Genomic DNA, 14,191 nt, shown 5'->3' on the forward strand with positions numbered 1-14,191 from the left:
TTGGCTCCTATAGAGATTAATAGGATATTACATGGCCTCAGAAATTTTACAATTGAGAATATGTCTTTTTCTATTGCTTGGCTGTGGAGATCAAGAACATAGTAAAGTCAATATGTGTATGTGTGCTTAGTCACTCAGTCATGTCCGACTCTTTGCAACCCCATGGACTATAGCTTTGCAGGCTCCTCTGTCCATGGGGATTCTCCAGGCAGGAATACTGGAGTGGGTTGCCATGCCCTCCTCCAGGGGATCCTCCCAACCCAGGGATAGCACCCAGGTTTCCCACATTGCAGGTGGATTCTTTACCATCTGAGCCACCAGGGAAGCCCAAGAATACTGACTGGAGTGGTTAGCCTATCCCTTCTCCAGGGGAACTTCCTTACCCAGGAATCGAACTGGGGGTCTCCTGCATTGCAGGCAGATTCTTTACCAGCGGAGCTAACAGGGAAGCCCAAAAGTCAATATAATATGGTTTAATTCTAAATGGAATTATCTATTTAGGCAATGTCTAACAAAAATATAAATGTATGTACCCTTTCATCCAGCAGTTCTACATTGTGGAATTTATCCAAAGATGTATTTTTATAAATGTGGAATAATAAATGTAACAAATAAAATGTAAAATGTAACAAATAAATAGCAAATAAAAGAATTATTTGTTATAATACTGTTTGTAATCACAAAAGGCTGGAAACAACCCACAAGCCTGTCATTGGAGGACTGTTGAAGTATATCCATCTAACGAGATAATGGACCACTAAGCAAATAAGCAGCAATGCAAAAAACAAAAAAGGGAGGGGGAAGCCCTATGTATGATATAGAAAGATCTTCAAGTTATATTTCTATGTGTAAAAAACAAACTACAGAATGTGCAAATAATGCTACTTGTATGTAATTTAAGGAGGAAAAGCAAGAATCTGTATCCTTATTTGCTTGTAAGGCATAAAGAAATTCTGGAAGTTTTCATAAGAAACCAAGAACAGTAGTAATCTACTGGAGGGAAATAAGGTTTAGGAGGGAAACTTTTCATGTATTTTTAATACATTATGGTTTTGAACCATGACAATATATTATCTATTGTCAAAAGTTACATTTTTAAAAAATGTACGGAAAAGGAAGAAATATCTTGCCTCCCGCTTGACACAGTTTTACTTCATTATTGGTGTTTGATCCTTTATGGTTTTAGAGCATAGAATAAAAATTTAAAACATAGTAGGAAAATTCTGATTTTTATGGATTCTAATATGTTTATGACTCTGTTTTCCATCTTAGGTGGTGGAAGAAAATGGGATTCGAAAAATTATTATTGTGCCTCAGACAATCGACTACTACACGACCACGTCTGCTCCTACACAATTATCACACCTCACAGCACCAACTTTTATGTATCCACAAGCCACTCAACTGATATATCCCACATCTCAAGGGGAATTTCTGCCACCTTACATTCAAGAGCCTGTGCCACAGCAACTGCCACCACCACCACTGCTGCCACCACCACCATTGCCACCACCACCACCACTGCCACCACCACCAGCAGCATTTATATATCATGAGCAGCATGGTAGTATATAATATTCTTAAACAGGAGATTTTTTAGTTTGTTAAAATTAACAGCTGTGGGCAACTATTAAAATTTTTAAAGTAGAAGACATATTTCAATAAATTGCATTTCATGCATATATATTATGATGGATAATAAGAGGCATTGGTTTATGTCTTATGCAAAATGCCCATAAAAAGAATTTTCTATAAATTTTTTGTACTTTGACTTAGCATGTAATTTATGATATTTATTTTACTGACTGGATCTATAGAATCATATTGACAAATCATAAAGGAATGTTTTCATTATTAATGGCATAGAGTGGTATTATAAAAGACACATTATAATCATCTTAAAACCTTAAAATTTGGAAGTAGAGTTACTCCCTAGGAAAATACTATCTGTATTTGCTCATGTTTTCTTTCTGTATACTTCAGTACATAATAAATACACACATTAACATCTGTATTAAAGCAAAGTAGACTTTTTTTAAGTAAAGCATGGTTTATGAGTGCTTTTGGTGGTTTGAAAAAGATTTAAAAGATTTTGAGATATGTAATTATTGTAATTATTAAGCAGTATTCATTATTCTTTTAGAAACCTATTCCCATGGGAGAGCAAATTATAACCAACTTGATGAAAGGGCTGGTGAAATGGAAGAACATATGAAGAAAGAACTGCAAGAAAGCCAGATTGATGGACACAAAAATAGCTGTATGATTACCAACACCTCACTGCTTTTGAACCAAGCTAATGATTTTTCCAATATTCCTGGTACTCTGAGCACTTACACTGTGGACTATGCTCCAAGCACCTGCACTGTTGACAATACTTCAAGCACCTACACTGTGGACAATACTTCAAGCACCTACACTGTGGACAATACTTCAAGCACCTACACTGTGGACAATACTTCCAGCACTTACACTGTAGACAATGTTCCATGCACTTATACTACCAAAGACACCTTGAGTACCTGCACTGTGAACAATGCTCTGAACATTTACACTGCTGACAATACTCCCAGTACTGACACTGTTGACCACCCTCCAAGCACTTATATTACTGACAATACTCCCTTGAATTTTTCCATTGACCATGCTTCTAATATTTCCACCACAGACACTGATCTGCACCCTTCCACCAGTGAAAATAATGTTCAGAGCCCTTCCAGCACTAATTATGCCTCCAAGACTTCCACCTCTGACAGCACTCCCACACCACCACCTATTGACAGTACTCCAAGCTCTTCCATTTCTGACAGTGCTCCCAACCCTCCCATCTCTGAAAGTGCTCCAAGTACTTCTGCCATTGATGTTGCTCTCAATACAGCCAATGCGACCAGCACTTCCAACACTGCTAGTGCTCATGTTGAAATTAGTCATGGAAACAAATGCATCAACCCGGGAAGCGAAGACATCAAGCAGAAACCAGGTGGAAAACGAAGCAAGAGTCCATCATCAAATACTGCAGAAAAAGGTAAGGTGAGGATTTTGGTTCTGTCACCAGTGAACAGACATCCTAATGTTAGGAGTCTCAGGGCATTTTAAATATCTAGGTGCCATTTTCTGCTTCCATTTCCGGTTGCCTTTTTTGTACCCTTACTTCCCAATTCTTAATAAAACCACAATTAGGCTGCCTTTTTAAATTATGGAGAAATGACCATCTTCATGCAAAACATGTCAGGTATCTTATATACATATCACATAATCGTTTCTAGTTATCTGCCAGTAAAACATTGAAAATTACTCTATCATCCTAAAAAGTTCACATGATTTTATTTAAATTGAGAACTTCAGTTCACCTTTTGTTAGAGTTTATTTAATTGCATACGTTTTAGACTGCTTTCTTTTTTTAAAACTTTTAATGTAGATTGCTAATAGGTGTTAGTAGATCTCTTGGTGATGATATATTTGTAGTTGGGTAATGGGCATCTACCTTTATCTTGTTTTTGCCAATGTAATATTTTTGGGGGGTTGTTTTTCTTTTAGAATGCAGAACAGAACGTGGAAAGTCTTGCTGTTTCAGCATTGAGAAACCTGTAGTAAGTAACTAAAGAGACTATTTAAGTATTTATTTTCATTTGCTTTGTCACTGTAAAACATGAAAATTCACTGATATTCTTCCCTAGCACAATTTTAATTTGAAGCCTTTACCTGGATATAATTTCATAATCTTCTTTAGCTGTTAAGTACATAAAGATCCAGTGTGGCATTGTTAAAGATAATATTAATAGCTCATTGTTTAGTCACAGTATTTAAGCACCTAATATGAAAAGAATGATATACTTAGCATCAAACAAGGTTTATGGAAAGATTACACCATAAATTACAAATTATAATTTTTAAGTATCCTACTTGAATTCTTGTTATTTGTTTTAGGTTTCTGATATTCAGACAAGCTCTGCTGTTATTTCATGGAAGACACATGGTTCTGAGAAATGCAATCATACTAAATCCCCTGTAACATTTGAATTAGCAATATCTAACAGTGGTAAAAATGGAGAATATATAAATGTATATACGTAAGTCTCTTTTTAATCATCTCTCGTTTCTCATAATTCAATTCAAATATGCTCTCTAAACCTTAGCTTATACCTAAGCTAAGTACTAAAGATTTTTCTGCAGGTTTTTTTTCAAGCTTTGGGTGTAATTTTCTACAGAAATAGTTTTATAAGTGGTGGTAGGTTGCCGCGTCAGTTCACAAAATTCGTTGAATCATAGGTATTTTAGAGCTGAAGGGAATCAGGTATCAACTGCTGCATTCTCTTCAGTTTACAGATGTCTTATATGACAAGTTTAGACTTGGGGAAGAAAAGATTTCCTCTAATTCTCCCTTCTCTTTTTTCACTTAAGGAAGCATGATGGTAGGCCTTTGTGTACACAAGGGAGGAATTTGCATTGCAATGGAAATATAAGACTCGAGCTTTCCCGGGAATTTCATTACAGGCGCTCATTATAATGTGGAACTATGGTAGCATAAGGAGAAGGAAATGGCAACCCACTCCAGTCTTCTCGCCTGGGAAATCCCTTAGACAGAGGAGTCTGATGGGCTACAGTTCATGGGGTCGCAAAGAGTCAGATATGACTGAGCAACTGAGCACTCAGCACATGATAACAGGAGAACGAGTTTAGGAAAGTGCTTAGAAGACAGAGCCAGGACTAGAGAGAATACAATGGAGGATACAGCAAGAGCATAACCAAACACTTCCAACACCTTCTCAACTGGATAGGGACATGAAGTCTGAAAGAGAACAAGATGAGAGAGGCACAATGAAAAGGAAATCCTACACAGGAAAGAAAGAGAAGTTCTTCTGCCTACTAAACAACTAGGCAAGAAATAAGTCAGAGATCTCGAGCTGTCTTACAGCACTTTAAAAATCATAAACATCTTAAATTTTACTTGCTAGAATTTGTCATCTTTATTCAGAGACTCAAAGTGAAAATTTAAATGTAATTATGTAAAGTTTTATTTCTTTTATAATTAACAACTAGAAATTTTAATTTAAAAATTATAATACACAATCTTCTATATTGAGTAGAGTGATGAAAAGATGTAAAATGTGATGAAAAGCTATGTATAAAATTGTTTTGAATGAATTTACATAATAGTCTTTTTCTGATATTATGTATTCCACAAAAGTCATTGTTTTTTATAAAAATATACTTTGTCTATTCCTCTTATCACCCTACAACCTTGAGAGACCTTCACTTAGAAGCATAGGTCTTTGCTTAGAAGTAATAATCTTTTAGCTCTTTTCAGAGGCTATTTCAGGGTTTAGAAGCTCAGGAAGCTCCTTGAGGTGGTAGAGTACACCAAAGTTCTTATGAGTATTTGCTCAGGAAGATGTAGCTATAGGAGCACAGCCACTCTATCCACTGTAGCAGATAGATGGCCACCCCGAAAAGACTGCTCTGTGTGAACAAATAAATTGCATGATGCATGGTGTCTTTGAGGCTTTTCATGTGAACATAATTTAAAATAAGCTAAAGACAAATCTGTATTATTACAGTGTGAAGAAGCTGTAGCAATAAAATAAAATTCCACTTTCTAGAGATATATTAACTTGGCATGCAAATAAAGAATTTTGAATTATTAATATCACATATTCTGCATTCTTATAAGATCTGTTAAAATTATCTAAACTTCAAGGAGAATTGTGCTTCATTATCAGTTGAATATATAAGATTAAGATTGTTACTTAGCTTTTAAATGTGTGTGAGATCTGTTATAATCAAAGGTTATCTCCACAGCGGTGATGAATTTACATTTACACTACTTGATCTACAGCCATTCATGGTGTATTTTGTAAGGTAAGCACTCCACCCTACACAATCTCCCTCCATCATATAGCCAGTCCCACTCCTGAGTCTGTATCAGTTCACTACCTATGATTCCTATAGTCAGCCTTGCTACTTGCTAACAGAGTGGTCTTTCGTTCAAGTTTCAAAACAAGCCCCTACAAATCCACCATTAGTTCACTGTCTTTCGTTTAAAACAAGTAAGAGGGTGGTTTCTTTGCAAGGACATAGCTTTGTTCAATTGGAAAATTTTTTATAATTAGCTCCTAAGAAATGTATCTGGAAACTCAAGTATGCAATTTAGTACATATGTTAGGATAAATATTTGAATGCTTACAACAATTGTCATTACATTTTTAGAATTACAGCTGTAAGAGGCTCAGCACACAGAACTGTGTCTAAAGTGGTTAGCTTCACAACTCCAGGTTGCAAACCAGACCCTCCACTTGCACCCAAACTGATTAACCGATCCAAGAGCAGCCTGAATTTACAGTGGAAAGTAAGAATTTTATTGCCAAAACTACCTCAAAATGTTTTTTAATTTAAAAACATTCTTTCTACTTTGTCTTGAATGTTAAATATGAAATTTTGCATGTTTCATCTGACCTATTTCCCTAGCACTTTTCCATCTCCATAATCATCTTTCTCTTTCTGTCTATATAGAGCATCAAGTAAATGATAAATGTCAATCAGAATTTCAATAACTAATGAAAGTTGAAATGTCAATTTCTATAACCTAAATACATTTGTAATTGTGGCTACCAATAAGTCTTCCTCTCAATTTACTTTGAGTACTAACTTTCTTCCTTGCATAAAATTTAGGAAGCACAATAAAACATAAAATTTGGCATGTCCTATAGACTGTAAAAAGTACATTTTAACTTTAATATCTGAATTACTTCAAAAATAAAATGCAAACAGATTACTTTTACAGTGATTTCTTTTACTTTAGTCATGTATACGTGTCTGTGGGTGGGTGGGTATACTGTGTAAAAATAGCTCATCATAATTTTATCTTTCTGATACTTTTAGGGTTCCAATGGTAATGGTTCCAAAATAAACAGCTTCCTTTTGGAATGGGATGAGGTAAGCAGTTTTACTTTTTTAAAGCACTTATTTGTAAATTATTAATATTATGATTTTTATTTGAAATATTTTATAATGTTCTAATATTTTATGTATATTATTAAGGGCAAAGGTGAAGACTTCAAAACTTGCTATATAGGTACCATGAAACAGCACAAGATCCTTAAACTGAATGCTTCTACAAAATATTCATTCAGATTAGCTGAAAAAAATAAGTTCGGCTTGAGGTACATTGAACTACTACAATATTTAAAAGTCTATACTTCAATAAGAACTTGAAACTAATTTTTCCATCTTCATTTATTTTTCAGTGATTTCAGTGAAATAGCAGTCTTCCACACATCAGGAACTATGCCTCCAACACCTTCACCCCCTAAGCTGAAAGAAGCGGGAATCTGTAATTTGTCACTAGAATGGTGTGCCCCAACTAACACAAATCCAAATGACAGTCTTACTTATGTACTAGAAATGGAGGAAGCAGGATTGGTAAGTTTTTCTTTCATATCCTTTAATCTTCAACTTCAGTCTTAGGTATATTTTATATGCATTTTACTCTGAAAAAAATAAGATTTTATTAATTTAATTAACTTACTTTGATCAAAGTACATGATTCCTGAGTCTCAGTGTTCTGGATGGGACCAGTGCAGAGCCAAGGTTAAGCAAGCCTATACAGGGAGATCTTAAGGTACCCAAGTTCCTACAAATAAGTTAGAAGCAGCAACAGCCATAACAGCAAAACAGAGACTCAGAGAAGTGTGTTAGTTCTTCAACTTTGCACCTATCCTGGACAAACTTGCATGGTCACACAGCTCTCCTACATACTTCACCAGGGCAAGCCATTTCCTCATCTCCCTGAATCTTTGATGTGGGTGGAGGGCAAATTGTTTCATTCCATTCCAAACTTTCAAGTCTATACTGAATAGACTAGTCAGCTTAAAAAGCAACTGTAACTTTTATGTTATGTATATTTTATCACATTTTAAATAAAATAACTAATTAGATTTTTGTGTAATACGTTAAGTGCCTTCATATGCATTATCTCGTTACATCCTGAAAAAAGGAGCCCTTTAAAGTAGAAATTATGTCTATTTTTTTAATACAGAGAAACTGAATTTCAGAGTCTAAGGGGCTTTGTCAGGACCACCCAGATGGAAAATAAGTTGAAGTTGGAACTTGAACCCAGGCCTGTCTCATTCCTAAATCCATTGTCTTTCATTTCCAGGGGTTGGGTTTTAAACCTCAATACAACGGAGAAGATCTTTCATGCACTATAAGAAACCTTCAGAGAAGTACTACATACAAGTTCAGGGTATGTGGATATAATTTATAACTTGTATCATATTTTAATATAAAAGTATACACTTCACTAAAGATAAAAATGAGTGTCTTTGGGGGTTGAAATGAAACCTTTTTGTATTTAGTTCTCAGAAATTTTCAAGTAACTTGCTTTACAGTGTTATTTGCAAACTGCACATTTTCAAATCACACGTTTATTTCCAATCGTCAACCAAAGTATTCTCTTTTACTCAAGCAGATCTTTGCATGCAATACAGAAGGAATAAGCAACCCTAGTAGAGAAGTAAAATATGCTACCTGTCCAGATAAGCCTGGATCCCCTAAAAAACCATATATAAAGGGAAAGATCCATGCACATAGAGTAAAAATTGGATGGGGTAAGTAATGTTTTTCTATTTTAAAACTTACTCTAAATATTAACTATTGAGAAAAAAATCTTCCTCTAATTGCCCTCAACTTTACAAAGTAGTCTCTTAATCATTTGTATGTTAAATATTTTACCATATAAATGTTCCATTATAAACTATGTTCTTTTTTCTAGTTCTCTATTGCTATCTCATTAATTCATATATGAACAAATTACTGAACTTTATATGAGCCTTTAAAATTATGGTTATTACAAGTAAGATTATATCTAATATAAACGCAGTAATTAGGACACGCTGATGGTAAATATCAACTTGACAGGATATTATGCAAATTATTTTGCCTCTAAACTGGAAAAATCCACTTTAAGGTACATATAATTAGCATTTCAGTCTCTTGCAAATAACTTTAAAATGTTACTAAAGTAACATTCTAACAATGTAATTTGATTATGTTCTTATGATCTTTATTAATATCTGAATATTAATATCCTGTTAAGTTTGATGTTTGCATTTTTCTTCCATGAAAAATCTTAATTTATGAGATAACATTGCAATGAAAGACTTTTAAGTTTACTTAAGAATAATTTTAATTTTATTTCTCTTTTTCAGAACCACCCGAAGATAATGGTGGGACAAACATTTCAAGTTACAGTTTAGAAGTTAGGGAGAATTTGGATGGTAAGGCATCATGATTTTTTAACGTTTCATTCTGAAATAATTTTTGACTTTCCTAGAAGCTGCAAAAAATAGTATAGAGAATTCCCATGTGCAACCTTCACTTAGCTTCTTCTAATATTAATATCTTAGTGCAATATCATAGAGCAATTATCAAAGCCAGGAAATTGCCACTGGTATAATACTATTAACTAAACCCCAGAACTTACTTGGATTTCTCCAGTTTTTGATAACAAATCATATTTACTAACTGATCTAGTATGATTTTATGGTTAATTCTATGGGGAATATAATTAATTACTGCAAATAGGTGATTGGACAGTAGTTAACTTCCAAAATGGTATATACATGAGAAAAGATGTATAAGCTACCTATAATAATTGGACAAATTTACTTCTATCCCTTCAGTGAATTTCTGGAACATAATCTACAATGGAACCACAAGGGAATTTCTATACAATCACCTGCAACCTGGTACTACATATAAATTAAGAGTCTTTTGCACTTCACCTATAGGCCGTAGCCAGGTGAGAAAAGAGAGAAAGAAAAGTTTTTAAATTGAGTGTTGAAATGAATTGTGTAATATTACTAAACGTTTTACAAAACTAAACTTGAATTCAGTAGCCATAAGGTACTTTGTATTTTTCTTAGCCTTCAGATATATTGACTGTTCAGACAGCTAATCTTTCTCCTGCATCTTGCCGTCCTCCACCCTTGAATGGTAAAGTGCAGTCCAAAGAAACCAACATCCAATGCAGTAAGGCTTCTTCTGTGATTTGAATTACTGACTTAAATTTCCTGTTTTGTAACTTCTGATTTTTATATTGATATATTCAGTTGGCCAAAAAGTTTCTTTGGTTTTAAGTAAAAATTAAAGACACATAATTGAACAACAGGTTCACCGTTTTCTTCTACTGCCTTCTGCCATTGTTCAGGCAACTTCATAACTCCATCTTCCAAAACTTTCTTTTTGAGCAAAAGACTGTTCCAGGTGTCTTTTACAGTATTCCAAGGAATTGAAGATTTTTTCATTAAGAGAATTTTATAAACACTGAAATAAATGGAAATCTGAAGGTGAAATATCTGGTAAATATAGCAGATGAATTAGGACTTCCCAGACAAGCTGTAACTGTTTTTGCCTGGTCATCAAAAAACATGTAGTCTTGTGTTATACTGATGGAAGATTATATGTTTTCTGTTTATTAATTCCAGTGCTTTTCATCAAGTGTGGCTTTTAGTTGGTCTAATTGGGAGCAGTACTTATAGGAATTAATCGTTTGGCTTGCCAGAGGAGCTCATAATACAGGACTCCCTTCCAATCCCACCATGTACGCAACATCACCTTCTTTGGACGAAGACGCCTTTGATGTGGTTGATGGTGGTTCATTTCACTTACCTCATGATCTCTTCCATTCCACGTTATTGTACAGTATCCACTTTTCATCACCCATCACAATCTGTTTTTAAAACAGAATGTTTTCACTATGTTTAAATACAGAATCACGTGAGGAATTATGATCAAGGTTTTTTTCGCTTAACTTTTGTGGACCCCAAACATCAAAGCGATTAACATAACCAAGCTGGTGTGAATGATTTTCAAAACTTCATTTGGATATTTGGAGTATGTCAGCTATATACCACAAGGTATAACATTGATTGTTCTCAATTAATGTTTCAATTTGATCCTTATCAACTCCAGCTGATCTACCAACTATGGAGCATCATTGAGGAAGAAATCTCAAATGAGAAACTTCACAAACCACTTTTGATGTGTTCAATCAGCCACAGCATCTTCTCCATATACTTCACAAATCTTTTTTGGTGTTTTTACCTTTTTTGAAATAATAAATCATAATGTGCTGAAACGTTGCTTTTTTCTTCCATCTTCAACATTAAAATAGCTACAAAAACACCAATTTCATTAAATCTTTTTAAATGCATGCTGACATGATAGCTGTTACAATACAAGCTTACAAAATTGTTTTCAATGAAATTAAAGGCAACTAAGCTCTTGTTGAAGCTGGTTTTAGAAAAGGCAGAAGAACCAGAGATCAAATTGCCAACACCCGCTGGATCATCAAAAAAGCAAGAGAGTTCCAGAAAACTATCTATTTCTGCTTTATTGACTATGCCAAAGCCTTTGACTATGTGGATCACAATAAAATGTGCAAAATTCTGAAAGAGATGGGAATACCAGACCACCTGACCTGCCTCTTGAGAAACCTATATGCAGGTCAGGAAGCAACAGTTAGAACTGGACATGGAACAACAGCCTGGTTCCAAATAAGAAAAGGAGTACGTCAAGGTTGTATATTGTCACCCCGCTTATTTAACTTATATGCAGAGTACATCATGAGAAACACTGGACTGGAAGAAGCACAAGCTAGAATCAAGATTGCCAGGAGAAATATCAATAACCTCAGATGTGCAGATGACACCACCCTTATGGCAGAAAGTGAAGAGGAACTAAAAAGCCTCTTGATGAAAGTGAAAGAGGAGAGTGAAAAAGTTGGCTTAAAGCTCAACATTCAGAAAATGAAGATCATGGCATCTGGTCCCATCACTTCATGGGAAATAGATGGGGAAACAGTGGAAACAGTGTCAGACTTTATTTTGTGGGGCTCCAAAATCACTGCAGATGGTGATTGCAGCGATGAAATTAAAAGACGCTTACTCCTTGGAAGGAAAGTTATGACCAACCTAGATAACATATTGAAAAGCAGAGACATTACTTTCTCAACAAAGGTCCATCTAGTCAAGGCTATGGTTTCTCCTGTGGTCGTGTATGGATGTGAGAGTTGGACTGTGAAGAAAGCTGAGTGCCGAGGAATTGATGCTTTTGAACTGTGGTGTTGGAGAAGACTCCTGAGAGTCCCTTGGACTGCAAGGAGATCCAACCAGTCCATTCTGAAGGAGATCAACCCTGGGTGTTCTTTGGAAGGAATGATGCTGAAGCTGAAACTCCAGTACTCTGGTCACCTCATGCGAAGAGTTGACTCATTTGAAAAGATTCTGATGCTGGGAGGGATTGGTGGCAGGAGGAGAAGGGGACGACAGAGAATAAGATGGCTGGATGACATCACCGACTCGATGGACATGAGTTTGAGTGAACTCCGGGAGTTGGTGATGGACAGGGAGGCCTGGCATACTGTGATTCATGGGGTCACAAAGAGTCGGACACAACTGAGCGACTGAACTGAACTGAACTGAACTGAAGCCCTACTAGAGCCATCTTACAGAAAATAAATGAGCATTTTGGCCAACTCAATATTAAATCTATTAAAACAGAATAAATGGTTTTCTTTTAGTGTAAAATCAAATAATGTCTAGAAAGTTATTTCTTGGTAATTAAGATCAGAAAAAATTTAAATGTCTGGGAATTAAAAGTTAACTAACACAAATTGGTATAATTTGAACTTTTTGTTACTTTAGCATAAAGTAACTGTTATATGTTTAACATATCTTCTTAAATTATATTGTGTTTTTAAGTACCATCCTTAAAATTTGCAATTTTTAAGCTATTTTGTATATTTTTCAGATAGCAGGAAGTTGCTAAATAACACAGGGAGCCCAGTCTGGCACTCTGTGATGACCCAGAGAGATGGAATGAGGGGAAAAGAGAGAGGGGAGAGAGCAGAAAGGCATACATATGTGTGTGTGTGTGTGTGTATATATATATATATATATATATATATATATATATATATATATGTACATGCATAATTATGCTGAAGCCTGTCATGCTGCAGTCCATGGGGTCGTGAAGAGTTGGACATGACTTGGCAACTGAAAAACATATAATTATGACTGATTTGCATTGTTGTGTGGCAGAAATCAACACAAAATTGTAGTTTTTCATCCATTAAAAAAGAAAAATTAAAAAAATTGTATATTTTTACAGACAATTCTCCTACAAAAGGAAACACTGAAGCACTTACAAATATCAAAAAGGCAAATGGTAACCAAGATGATGCACAAGGGCACTCTGGCTCAGAAGTGAGAGGCACAGTGAGTAAATTCTTTCCTAGAGAATTCAGTTTCTGGTTAAAAGCAACAAATAAATCTGGGGAAACTAAATTGTTCAGCTAACCATTTGTAGTTCATTTCACTTTGGATGAATACATGCTTCTACTTCTTATCAAGGTGGGGAGTAAACATACCTGCACAATCATTTATATGTCTGCTTATTTGTTTGTTTGTGTTTATTTGTAGTCTGGGTCTCATTCGGTGACATGTGAAACTGCTCCAGTCCCAAGCCCTCCTACTCAATGTGGTATACCTGTGCTAACCTGCAAGAGTCCAACCTGTGTTGTTGTTAGTTGGGAAGTACGTTATCAGTTTATTAATTTTGGTGATATAAAAGCACAATAATTGGTTTAGAAATTGCTTTTAAAGTCTATAACTCCCTAAGGATTCAGAGTCTAGATTAGGGTTCCATAAATCTTGGACCATGGTTTTAGAACACACCTAAGACCTGTTGCTAGTGCTATTAGAAAGGCTAAGGCTATGGTAATCCTGCTTTCCAAATCTTATATTTTTGAAGGATAATAAATTTAGAAAACCAAAGAGACAATCAATATGCAACCAATTGAATTTTTTAAACTAAAATAAGAGATAGTAAAATTAAATATATTTATAGTTTTTTTAAAGTTTCATTGGGAAACCTCTGGTAGTCTTTTTGCATATACCCACAGTATGACACGTAAGAAATGTGGCTGTGAAGTAATGAAGATTTTTTTTAATGTACATCCATTTGAATATCTTCCCCTTCAAACTAATCAAACTCAAAAAGAATTGGCCTAGTTATCAAGCCCCCTAGGTATCTTTGATTTTTTCTTCGCTTTTTCCCAAATTCTAGCAGAGAATTTTTAGCATTAACAAAAAACCTTTAGTCTGATAATAATAAATGATTACCTATA

The 14,191-nt window shown here is 34.9% G+C and overlaps 1 protein-coding gene across 1 annotated transcript in view; it reads left to right on the plus strand.

Moving 5' to 3' along the window:
- The window catches only part of LOC128069525 (fibronectin type III domain containing protein 3C1-like), a 58,587-nt gene that overhangs the window by 11,517 nt on the left and 32,879 nt on the right, over positions 1-14,191 (plus strand). The window contains exons 5-20 of the mRNA XM_052662688.1: positions 1,273-1,487; positions 2,163-3,025; positions 3,538-3,590; positions 3,928-4,070; positions 5,800-5,859; positions 6,208-6,346; positions 6,880-6,933; positions 7,039-7,160; positions 7,245-7,419; positions 8,156-8,242; positions 8,468-8,606; positions 9,207-9,275; positions 9,681-9,799; positions 9,924-10,029; positions 13,174-13,280; positions 13,485-13,598. Coding sequence (XP_052518648.1) covers positions 1,273-1,487; positions 2,163-3,025; positions 3,538-3,590; positions 3,928-4,070; positions 5,800-5,859; positions 6,208-6,346; positions 6,880-6,933; positions 7,039-7,160; positions 7,245-7,419; positions 8,156-8,242; positions 8,468-8,606; positions 9,207-9,275; positions 9,681-9,799; positions 9,924-10,029; positions 13,174-13,280; positions 13,485-13,598 — 2,565 coding nt within the window. The remainder of the gene's footprint in view (positions 1-1,272; positions 1,488-2,162; positions 3,026-3,537; positions 3,591-3,927; positions 4,071-5,799; positions 5,860-6,207; positions 6,347-6,879; positions 6,934-7,038; positions 7,161-7,244; positions 7,420-8,155; positions 8,243-8,467; positions 8,607-9,206; positions 9,276-9,680; positions 9,800-9,923; positions 10,030-13,173; positions 13,281-13,484; positions 13,599-14,191) is intronic.

This window comes from Budorcas taxicolor, chromosome X (assembly GCF_023091745.1).
Source record: "Budorcas taxicolor isolate Tak-1 chromosome X, Takin1.1, whole genome shotgun sequence".
In the NCBI taxonomy this organism is placed as follows: domain Eukaryota; kingdom Metazoa; phylum Chordata; class Mammalia; order Artiodactyla; family Bovidae; genus Budorcas; species Budorcas taxicolor.